A 12,405-nucleotide genomic window follows, 5' to 3' on the forward strand; every position below is an offset into this window, starting at 1 on the left:
AGTAAGGGATCAAATATTCAGCAACCCGAGCTTTATCATTTTTATTATATCTGTTTTTTTTTTATTTGTTGAACAATTAAATTCTTACCCTTAAATGGGTTTAGGAGTTTTTTGTATTTCCTAATTCGGGAAACAGACAAGTCTCTATATGATGATATCTAGGTGGCAGAGTCTCTATGTGATGGGATTTATCTGACCTCAGTGACGTGAGACAGCTGGCAGATGGTCGGTTTAGCCAGTTTGTCTGCTTCCTGACCTGAGCCCCAATTCATGTTTGAGCTCTAAGACTATGTGCCATATTACTAGAGAGAAGAGCGGCACCATCCCAGGAGGGATGAATACAATCTCTTTTCAACAGGTCAGGTCTGCCCCAAACACTTTTCCAATTGTCTATGAACACTATATTATTTTGCGGACACCACTTAGACAGCCAGCCATTGAGTGAGCACAGTCTACTAAGTATCTCATCACTCCTGTGAACAGGAAGGGGGCCAGAGCAAATTACAGTGCCGAACATCATACTTGCGAGTTCACATACCCCTATAACGTTAATTTTAGTGATCTCCAACCGGCGAAATCGAACATCATTAGTGCCGGCGTGAATAATAATCTTAGAGAATTTCCGATTAGCATTAGCCAGCACTTTTAAATTTGCTTTGATGTTAGGGGCTCTGTAGCCTGGTAATACCAGACTCTGCTACTTCACTTTGCTTCGTACACAGAGTCTGGGATAGCATAATAGAGTGTTTTCTCTCTCGCTAGGGGGCGCGTACTGAATTTTAAAATCATTGGTTACCCGTAAGCCAATCAGATAAGTTTGTTTATGACGCATGTTATGCGCCGACACAGCCGCATCGAACCACAGACATCATGCATCGAACTCAAATCTATGATCGAACTTCCACTGTAAACACTTGATGTTGCGAGCGAAATACCCGAGTGAACATGGCTGTAAACGACTTTTTTGATCTGTGAGTGATGTAATAGAATGACTGATGCGCTTGACAGGGCACAAACGAGCAGAGAGAGAGAGAGAGAGAGCCCCGGCCGCGCGCGCGCACTCCCACGTCTACAAACAACACGAGCGCTGTCTTGCTCTCTCTCCCTCGCGCATATTCATAAAAATCAATCGACAAGATAGTAAGAGGTCGGAAGACCGCGGTTTCACGTGGAGCATTTGGAGATTTTTAGAGATTATAGACTCTAGGAACAACATCTCAATGAACAACATCTCAACTATAAAGGCCTGTCTCATATAAGTTAGACGCCTATCTCAAGTACAAGGCGGTGCAGTTCGACGATTTGGGCAAATAAAAGCCCGGGCTATTATTTGAAGTTTTACGGTATTTAAGACCTGGAAAAGAAAAGAGACACTGACCTGTCAAAAGGCTCCCCAGTCTCTCGCTGACGATCGGTAATAGTTGATAAATTAAACTTTTCCCAAAGGGAGTAGGGGCACAACATCACCTCCATTCAAAATGTTTAATACACACTCTTCGTGTTCGGGCTTCAGTTTGCTAATGCCGGGAATATTCTCCACAACAGAGCGAATTGCATCCGCGTCTCCATATCAGCGGTCGTTTTCGATTTCCCTGACCTAATCTTAAACACGGCGCTTACCGACTACGTCACGGCTTTCAGCCCGCCCTCTGTTCGTTGATTGGCCAGGCTGTTTTCAGGCCGGTGGAAAACAGAAAGATAGGCTGCTATCTCAGACTGACTACAGGAGCGAAATGAAATTAGCGGAAGTAGGAAGTCTGACGTAGTCAGGCTAGGGGCTCTGGGTCCTGGCAAACATATGGTGGCTGGTGTCTCTATTTTCACATTTCATGTAATAGAATCACCAATAACTGGGGCATATTCACCAGGATTCTCATTGGGTGTTTTACTGAGTGGGGAGAACCTGTTTAATGTTGTAATCGGAACGGAAGAGTGGTGTTTTGTCCCGTAACTACAGTGTCTCACGGTCACCCAGTTGCCCTGCTGCCCAGGCTCTACAGCCGGAACCGAAGAATGTACAGAGTTCACTAAGCTAGTCGCATCCAAAGCAGTATCTACAGCCCTTGTACTATTACGATCCTCGATTCAAGTTTCGATGCGTGTCTCTAGTTCTGAAATCTAGAAATAACCAACTGGACCTGGTCTACACACGCAACTGCATCACAGACAACATTTTGGTGAAACCTCTCCATGTTTCAGATCATTTCCTCATTACTTTCAATCTACAACTCACTATCCACACTCCACCAACTCCCCTACCAGTTACTTTCAGACGAAACCTGCGCTCACTTTCTCCCTCCCGTCTTTCCTCTGCTGTGTCATCTTCTCTTCCCTCACAATTCTCATCTCTAGGTGTGAATACCGCAACGGATACTTTAAGCTCCACTTTAACTTCTTCTTTAGACACTATCTGCCCTCTCTCCTCCAGGCCAGCACGCGCTAACCTCTCTAACCCCTGGTTATCTGAGGTTCTTCGTGAACATCGGACCAAACTCAGGGCAATGGAGAGGAAATGGCGCAAATCCAAAGATACATCTGACCTGAGTATGTATCAATCTCTGCTCTCTTCCTTTTCTGCTGATGTTCACGCCGCAAAATCTTCATATTTCCACAACAAGATCAACACCGCCTCTAACACACGAACACTTTTCAAGACATTCAACTCTCTCCTCTGTCCACCTCCACCTCCACCATCTCGCTAACTGCTGATGATTTTGCTAACTTCTTCACTAACAAAACAACCATTAGCAGTCAGTTCTCTGCTCCACACACACAGGAACCCAAACCATCCTCTCCAACAGCCAATAACCTTCTCTCCACTAACCAGAAGAAGTATCTAAACTTCTCCTCTCCAGTCATCCTACCACCTGCCCTCTAGACCCCATCCCCTCACATCTTCTACAAGCCATCACTCACACACATCATCAACTCATCCCTCCACACTGGCATTTTTCCTACAGCATTTAAGCAGGCTCGGGTAACCCCACTGCTTAAAAAACCAACATTAAACACATCACTTCTAGAGAATTACTGACCTGTCTCTATTCTACCATTCATTGCAAAAACACTTGAACGAGTTGCTTTCAACCAAGTATCATCTTTCCTGTCTCTGAACAACCAGCTGGATGTAAACCAATCTGGCTTTAAGAACGGGCATTCGACCGAGACCGCATTACTTTCAGTCACAGAAGCCCTGCGGATCGCTAAAGTTGCTTCCAAATCATCAGTTCTCATTCTCCTAGACCTGTCTGCTGCCTTCGACACTGTGAATCCTCAGATCCTTCTGTCCACCCTCTCATCACTGGGCATCACTGGAACTTCCCTCCACTGGTTTGATTCCTATCTCAAAGGTAGGTCCTTCAGGGTAGCATGGAGTGGCGAGTTATTCAAAGCACATCGACTGACCACAGCGGTTCCTCAGGGTTCAGTTCTTGGACCGCTCCTCTTCTCCACTACACCACATCATTGGGACCCATCATACAGGCACATGGTTTCTCTTACCATTTCTATGCTGATGAAACACAGCTCCACCTCTCATTTCAAACCAGACGATCCCACAGTAGCTGCACGTATCTCTAGCTGTCTGGCGGACATCTCGGCATGGATGAAGGAACATCACCTGCAGCTCAATCTGGCAAAGACTGAGCTTCTCGTTCTCCCTGCCAATCCGTCTCTACAGCACGACTTCACTATCCAGCTAGATTCTTCCTCAATCACCCCATCAAGGTCGGTCAGAAATCTTGGGAGTAATCTTTGATGACCAGCTAACCTTCACAGACCACATTACAAAGACAGCTCGATCATGCAGGTTTGCAATGCACAACATCAGGAAGATTAGGCCTTTCCTAACTGAGCATGCAACACAACTCCTTGTCCAGGCCCTGGTTATTTCTAGGCTTGATTACTGCAATGCTCTTCTAGCTGGACTTCCATCATGTGTAACTAAACCCTTACAAATGATCCAGAAGGCTGCTGCTCGTCTTGTCTTAAACGAGCCCAAAAAGGCACACGTCACTCCTCTGTTCATCTCCCTGCATTGGCTACCACTCGCTGCTCGAATCAAGTTTAAGGCGCTGACACTTGCTTACAGATTGACCACTGGCTCAGCTCCCTCCTACTTTCACTCGCTCCTACGGATCTACATCCCTACCAGAAGGCTACGATCGATCAATGAGCGACGGCTCGTGGTGCCATCACAGCGAGGCACAAAATCACTCTCCAGAACATTCTCATTCACGGTTCCATGCTGGTGGAATGATCTCCCCACCCTCGTCCGTAATGCAAAACCCCTGACAGCATTCAAAAGACAACTGAAAACTCATCTCTTCCGTGAGCACTTAACATAGAGAGAGAGAAAAAAACAAAACAAAAAAAAAAGTGTTTTTTGCTACTCTGAGCAATGTTTGAACTTTATATTCTGAGCACTTCTTGCGTTATTTTTGCCTCTCCACGCTGACTCGCTTGGTTAAATCCTCAAATGTAAGTCGCTTTGTATAAAAGCGTCTGCTAAATGACTAAATCTCCCTGCATTTATCACATGTGTATTCCTCACCGCTGACAGAGAAGGCTATAATATACATTTGACATGAAGTGCAAATGACAATAACAGGAGAAGACATTACTCACCATGTCTGTTGACTGATCCTACTTACCACAGTTGTTTGATGGACTCGTAAAGGGTACGAGCGCGCACGAGACGGCAAACGCGGATGGCAGGTTAAGAGGCAAGCGAGATACTAGCATGTTGTGCTAGCGATAACGATTTAGATAAAAGCTAGCGATGTCAGATTGCCTGATTGGCAATATTAGACAATATCTAATATATGTTGATGAGTAAGTTATATTTAGGAATTTAAACAACAAGGAATGATAGTAAATAGAGATTCACTAAACCAACACTAAAACCTTTCTTTTATGCTCCACAGAACAAAGAGACAGTTTTGGAATGATATAGCATCTAAATAACAACAGCATTTCCATGTTTGGGTGAACTTTAAACTTTTAGCATGGAAGAGCTGAAAAAAGATTCTTGATAAATCATAAAATCTTTTATTTTTCAAAATCATCCACATAACACATCACATCCTACTTTTTAATAGGAGTAGATCGATAAATAAGTAACAGAGTGAGATCTGAGAAGATAAGGCAGTGAACACAATCAACCGCTTAACTTGTGAAAATAATAGAAGCAATAGGCATATGAATGATTTACTAAGGTAAGCTACGCTGCAGTTACTTTTGGCCTCCAGATGATTTCATCTTAATCTGGTGTTTTGTCAAACAAGTTTGGGAACCTACTTAAATTATCTGAATTTCTGCAAGAACAGCTTTTGTGATCTGATCCACCAAACGTGGCATTCTATTATGCCAAATCCTTTATTGAACAAAAAAATATACAAACAATCAAGGTCATTAACCCAAAACCCTCTGTAATAATAGTTTCGGATTGAGAGTAATTGGTGTTGGTATGAGTTTGACCTGCCAAATTTAAGAGTTGTGGAGTACTTCTGAATTATGTTTAATGAAATAATCTCAAAAGGTATTTTGAATAATAGTTTTTCAAACATGACTGTAGAAAAGTGTGATTTTTAATAAATAAAGATTCAACTGATGTGATAACTCGGAAAAGCTACATTGGTTGGTTTGTGCTTGATGTGCTTACATATGCACAAGCATCCAAATGAGCTTTTTAAATAATTCATGTTCACAATGGCATCAGTAAACAAAGAATAGCTTTTCTAGAATCTACTTTGCTTGGTATCAGTATAACTTCATGACTCCGTCCATATCGACCAGCACAAGTGAATAAAAACAATTACTGAGCACACCTTTGAAAAAAAGACTTAAATAAATGTTTATATTAGGTATACTATTAGGTGGCATTCAAGAAATTCAGAAAAAAGTTTGCAATGTTTTGTAACATATGTACTAGTTGCCCTATTTACAAAAATCTGTAGCATTTTGCATAAGCCAATGGCTTTGTTTGGCTTTGTTTACAGCATTTGTCTCATACAAGCAAGGCTAAATTACTGTCTTTTTGTAATCTCAATCTCAGCGGTGGTTTTTGGTAATGCAATAGCTGAGCATCTTTGGCAAACGATGACATCTCTGAATGCCCACAAGGGGGTGTCAGATCTCTAAAACTGACTGTGATAGTTGTTTGCTGTAGACAGAGGCGTGGCGGGGTCGATGTGTGTGAGGTGACATGCGTGACAGAGCAGGCGTCCGTCCAGAGGATAGCAGCGGTGACCCTCCTCGTCATTCAGCTCCATCTGACAGTCCTGGGGAAAGAGTTTCACACGCTCACGTGACCGTTCAGATTCATGCTACAACAACGTACAGTATGTGAAAAATAATGTGCTTTTTGAAGCATGCTAACCTACTCTATTACAAAATAATGAACTTTTAAAACAGCATTGAGAATGACACTAAATCAGAGCACTTGCGTAGTTTTCTGACCGTATTACTGTTGTCATCTTCCAGGCTCAACTCACCTCACAGTGATAGCACTCCACGTGGTAGTCCCTGTCCATGGAGACCACTCGAATGGTTTCATCCGATCCCTATGGGAGTAAAGAACTAGTGAGATTATGACACATATCTGGACAAACACAGCTTTTCACAACACACACACACACGATGAGACGACTATCCTGAAATCTCTGCTCTCTGTTGTTTTATCATCTGTCATCAATGGACTAACAACTAATACAAATTATTTCCCTTGTTCACTATGTGTTAATACCAACCCAGGCTCATTGAAAATACTGCCTTCATTTCTACAAAATGTGTTTAGCTCTTTTATCATGATTTCACAGGACTTGTACCTGAGTGCATTACATCACAAATGCAATTCTACACCAGGTGAGCAACTGAGTAAGAAAAGCCATATACAGTACAGTGCAAAAGTCTTAGGCACATTAGTATTTTCTTCAAGCGTCTTGGAGACTTTGCTGCAGTTCTTCTGGATTTAGTCTGTGTCAGTTTTTTCTGTTTCTTCATGTAATCGCAGATAGACTCGATGATGGTGAGATCAGATCATACCCGCTGTTGCCAGACTCAAAAATCTCACTGGATTATTACAAATAATGGTAAAAGGAATGTTTGGAAATGTAAATTGATATTTCCTACAGACACACTACAGAAACAGACATAAATAACTGACATAAAACTTTTTTTGGTCTAAAATACTAATGTGCTTAAGACTTTTGCACAGTACTGTATATATGGAGCTTATTATGTGATGCAAACGTCAAAATGAATTAGTTTACAAATCATGCATTTTGGTAAAAGTGTTTTGAAGTTGTAACATTATTGTACAAGGAACTGTGCAAAACAAGTGTTCATTAACTGATAATCTGGGCCTGTAATCATAATTTGTTTGAAAATAACTAAAATATTTATCCGTTTAACTGCATCTGAGTGTTTATTTCAGCAGGAAACCGCATGAAATGTATGTATAGGTAGGTCGATTGGTTGGTTGATGCTTGTTGCTATTAAAGGAATAGTTCACCCAAAAAATCCTGCCATTATTTAGCCATGGTCACTATGAACTGTTGTTGAATGGAAAAGAGAAACTTAAAGACTTGTGTGTCCAACAGAAAAATATAACACCATAAGGGTTTGAAATTGTTGGGTGAAATATTACTTATTGTTTTCTGATCTTTTCTAGTTAAAGCAATACTTTCAGCTCAGAGAGAATGCATTCCTGTAGAGTTTCTCATCAGGTGCAAGATAAACTGAGCTCTTGCTCTCTTGATGGTGTTGGAGTGCAGCATGCCATGCCTCGGGGGTCATCTCTAATTATAGACGGGGGGTTAAACAAATGACACATGCCCTAACTTAGAACTGATAAAGGAGTGATTACTGCTAACAGAATTAACTTCAGTAACAGACCTAGAGTAGGCTTTAAATGTTCTGGAATCATCTAGATGTTCAGGAGTAACTGTAGTTGTCAAGGTCTACTCAGTAGTAGAAAATTCCCATGCACTGTTTGGTTACTTGTCCCATATCAAGCAAAGACGCATCATAAGTCTAATCTGGCATTGACATGTGGCTCTAAGGCTACGTTCAAACTGCAGGCAAATGTGACCCAAATCTGATTTTTTGCTCATATATATGACTCTGTTGTTCTTATAACTCCGTGAACAGCACAAACCACATGAAATCTGGTCTTTTAAATTTTGATTTGTGCCACTTCCATATGTGGTCCTAAATCCGACACAGGATCAGAATTCATGTGACATTTACGTCGCTCTAGATCAACATCAGACAATAAATAAACTCGTAATCACTCACTTTAATGTCCTCCGAGTTTATCCCATGTTCATGCAGCGCTTTCGTTTTCCGGAATATCTGCATTGGTTTCTATGGCAATGACGTTGTATTGGTAGGCATATGCCAAATAAAACAACAACAACCACAACATGGAGGGGTTTGCAATAGAGATCTTGTCTTAAGTTTTCCAACATGATAATGTGTAGCCGAAGCGCTGGACTACTGCGGCAGAACCATTATGAGTGGCTTTATTCTGTGCTGTCGTCTCAGCCGGTTGCAAAATATGTCTCCGTTATATTGTCATTTTCTGCTCGTCCGGCACTTTGCAACAACAGCATTGTTTCTGCAGCGACTTTCAGCATGTTTCCTATAACAACGTCTGATGTTTACGTTTCACGTGGGGTGAGAAAGTCACATAAACCATGCGAAATCCAGTCGGAATGAAACGGATTTCCAGAATGCGATTAAATAGGATTTCTAAACACATATGGATGTATCTTGAAACAGATGGGTAAAAATTGCATGAGATTTTTCCATTCACACTAGCTAAATCTGATATGCACAAAATTCGGATTGACAGTCTGAACGTAACCAATGACCCAGTCTGAGAATATGGCTCATCTAAATGCCCCAGACGGTATTTCAGACAAACGAAATGTATGTGTCTTACCTCAGAGGGCAGGATCGGCTGATTACATGCTGCACATTTAGGTGCTAGAACTCTGAAAACAAAAAGAGAGAGAGAAAACTAATCACACAGATCAAATATTAAATGGCTTCTTAATGAAAGTCTTCCATGAAAGAAAAGGTATTTGCATGACTCTTTACCCACAGTACAATAATATATTTAGTGGCCCCATGTAGTATTTGGGTACTTAAGCCTCACTTAAAAATGTCTGAATGTCTTTGCATTTGTCAAAATATCAAAGCAAGTTCTTCCTTCTGCAATCAAATTATGCTAGAGCTTTTCTCAGATACAACTAACCATTTTTGCAATGACTTTCAACCAATAGGTGAGCTGGTTATGGGTTTCTCAATAGCCAAAAGTGAATCTGTGAGATCTTGAGAGAGAGCTGGCTAATACTGATTAAGCATTTCCACACAAGCTTGATTGTTGCTGTTCTTAAAATCCACACTGCTAGTCAAACCAACAACATAATTGCAAGTGTAATATTATGTTTATACAACAATTCACAGCTGAATTAGTCTCGCGTTGCCAGATCTTCAGACTGACGGCAGAAGAAGGTCTGGACTCCATCACAGCTTTCATTGGCCGAGGACCGCCCAAGAGGACGTCTGATTGACATGTAAAGCAACCAATCACGGTTCGTTTTGTTACACGTCATGTTTGGGGGCCTGAAAATGTAAAGTCTATCACAGTCTATGGTGTGCGTCTAATAAATGATTCATTCAAGAACGTTGTGCAAGTTTGCTGCAACAGTGGCACCACGGACTTCACATACTTTTGAACATCCAGTGTTTAGTTAGCGCTGGTAAGTGCTCATTATCACAGATGTAAACACAACGGCTTTCCTCTTCCATAAGGGGGTTTGGCATCACAACGGCTTTGTTTCCAGATGGACTGCTAAACGTCTCCAGGAAATCCAGTAGAATTCAACCAATTATATGATGACTTCGAAACTCCTGAAGTGTTTCCAATTTTGTGTGCCATAATCATCAGACGTTCAGCCAGCGGCCTGTGGGCGTGACGTCTGAGACTACAGCAGAATTAAACATTACGCATCTCAGAAGAACACACAGTTTGAAATGAATTAGCATTTTAAAGGAACTGGTTAAGTGAATAATACAACTACTCTCTCATAAACCATCTAATGTTTTGTTATTTAAAACAAACTTATTTTTGTGAAATGTTTTGTTTGCTAAGTGATATACTTATCAAACACAAAGACAATCAGACATTTATAAGTGCCCCAATATGTTTTTCGAAGGAGTAGAGGGGAAGAGAGACTGCAGATCTCAATGAAAGATCCCAGTAGGACTGAGTGGAAAGGCTTAGTTTGATTTAATCTCCATATGGTCCCCACCTGACTGACTGTCTGGGGTTTTGGAACAACAGAAATAATCGCTCATGGCAAAGGATGCATGAGAAGAATTTACAGTGCAGCAAAGTAGACACACACACACACACACACACACACCACGCAACACCAATAAAACTCACAATAAAATGTCATTACATCAGGCTACTGCTAGGAAAACGCCTGTGAAAGAAATGATAAAGAATACTCCACAACACATAGCACACATCTACCATCAACTAAAGGACATTTATAGCTCACTTTATTCATCTGTTAATCTTTGCTTTCCCAGGCAATTCTTAGTCACCATTAAATAAAAATATACTATTCTTATTTTTAATGGAATATTGCAGTATTTATCATATCATTGTTTTTGATAATTGAAGATTGTGACTCGAACAAATGACAACGAGCCAATCAGATCAAACGAACCAATCGAGAGGCTGTTTCACTCAGATATACGTCACAATGGAAGAAAAGTCGGTCGCAATTTCCAGTTCCCTCCAAGTAATGATTTTTATTGGGAGCAATACAGCCACCAAAAGTGTGCTTTTAATGATATCTGGACAAAGCTTAGATAGTCATTATTTTACAGGTTTGGTCAATGTAAGTTTCTTGATTCAAAAGCAATGCTAAAATAAGGCAATGCCATCAATAAACAGACATCACTAAATAGGGAACAATTACCGCTTTAAACTTGAATCAATATTTTTTGAATATACATTTTTATTTTTTTAAATCACTGATGGTTTCTCTAGATAAGACTCTTATTCCTCGGCTGGGATCGTGTCGAGACTTTGAAGCTGCACTGAAACTCGCATTTGGACCTTCAACCCGTCGGACTCCATTGAAGTAACTATATGGAGAAAAATCCTGGAATGTTTTCCTCAAAAACACTAATTTCTTTCCGACTGAAGAAAGAAAGACATGAACATCTTTGATGACGTGGCGGTGAGTAAATAATCAGGAACTTTTATTTGTGAAGTGATCTACTCCTTTAAAAAGAACTCAGTCTGATGAAATGCTACACTTAAATATATGATTAAAAACTCACCTGTGGTAGTCCTTCACACAGTAGATCTTATTCTCTGTGTCCACAGTGAAAGGCACTCCATCCAAACTCTCATTACAGATGGCACAGCGGAAGCAGCCTGGGTGGTAAGACTTTCCCAGCGCCTGCAGGATCTGTGGAGGAACAACATGTTCACAATTGATATGTGTGAAATGCCTTTTCTCGTGTTAATGCGACTCTATGACTTCATGTAAGTTAAATCGCACCCACTACATATTAAGTGCCTTTAACTAATATGCACGAACATTTAAATGAATCATTTGACACTTAATGTGTCAAATACATGTTTTTACATGGTATTTGTATTTAAAAAATACCTGCATGTAATTAAATCTTAAGCCCAACCATTCCACAAACCCTGTCCCTGACCGCAATAACATCCCACTTCAACAGCAGCAAATGTGTTTGCAATACAACATGAACACAATAAGTACATTGTATATGAATTCTTTTGACTACATAGTAGGTGAGGACAACTAATGGGACCATTACATCTATCCAAATCAATGTAAGGAACACTGGAGCTGTAGGAGCTAAAAAACTCAACCAATACCTTCAGGCTCCAGTGAAATTGTGAGTAACGCAGGGTGTGGCGGTACATCAGACTCACCATGTCCATGATTAAATGTCCGCACACGTTGCATTTGTCGGCAGACTGCTGGAACCCAGAGTACTGTTAGAGAAAAGAGTGAGGACAGAAGTGAGCTTTTCAACAGACTCTCATTCCTTTCAGTCACTTCATTTTCTCTAACCCACACAACATTAACAGCTCAGACATAATCATTCCTCTAATAAGAACCTTCAATAACACAAACGGCATTTTTAGTGTCTGGAATGAAGTTTCACCTCTATTTGAACGGACCAAAAGAGAAACATCTCTTATTCAACCTGAGGAGATTTGCTTTTGTAAGCTGCCACAAGAGCTTGAAAAAAGCTGATTTATTGCACAGCAAAAGAAATTGTAGCAGTGCATTTTATTTTCAACCAGCTACACTATTCTTAAACAAGTCTAGCATA

The 12,405-nt window shown here is 40.7% G+C and overlaps 1 protein-coding gene across 1 annotated transcript in view; it reads right to left on the minus strand.

Moving 5' to 3' along the window:
* Positions 1–5,029: 5,029 nt before the first annotated feature.
* limd1a (LIM domains containing 1a) overlaps positions 5,030–12,405 on the minus strand; it is a 42,400-nt gene continuing 35,024 nt past the window's right edge. Inside the window, exons 4-8 of the mRNA XM_077206199.1 lie at positions 11,999–12,061; positions 11,371–11,501; positions 8,948–8,999; positions 6,495–6,563; positions 5,030–6,281 (exon numbers count right to left, since the gene is read on the minus strand). Coding sequence (XP_077062314.1) covers positions 6,138–6,281; positions 6,495–6,563; positions 8,948–8,999; positions 11,371–11,501; positions 11,999–12,061 — 459 coding nt within the window. The 3' untranslated portion in view covers positions 5,030–6,137. The remainder of the gene's footprint in view (positions 6,282–6,494; positions 6,564–8,947; positions 9,000–11,370; positions 11,502–11,998; positions 12,062–12,405) is intronic.

Source organism: Siphateles boraxobius, unplaced genomic scaffold (assembly GCF_051911475.1).
Source record: "Siphateles boraxobius isolate OS27281-9 unplaced genomic scaffold, OSU_SipBor_1 12, whole genome shotgun sequence".
In the NCBI taxonomy this organism is placed as follows: Eukaryota; Metazoa; Chordata; class Actinopteri; order Cypriniformes; family Leuciscidae; genus Siphateles; species Siphateles boraxobius.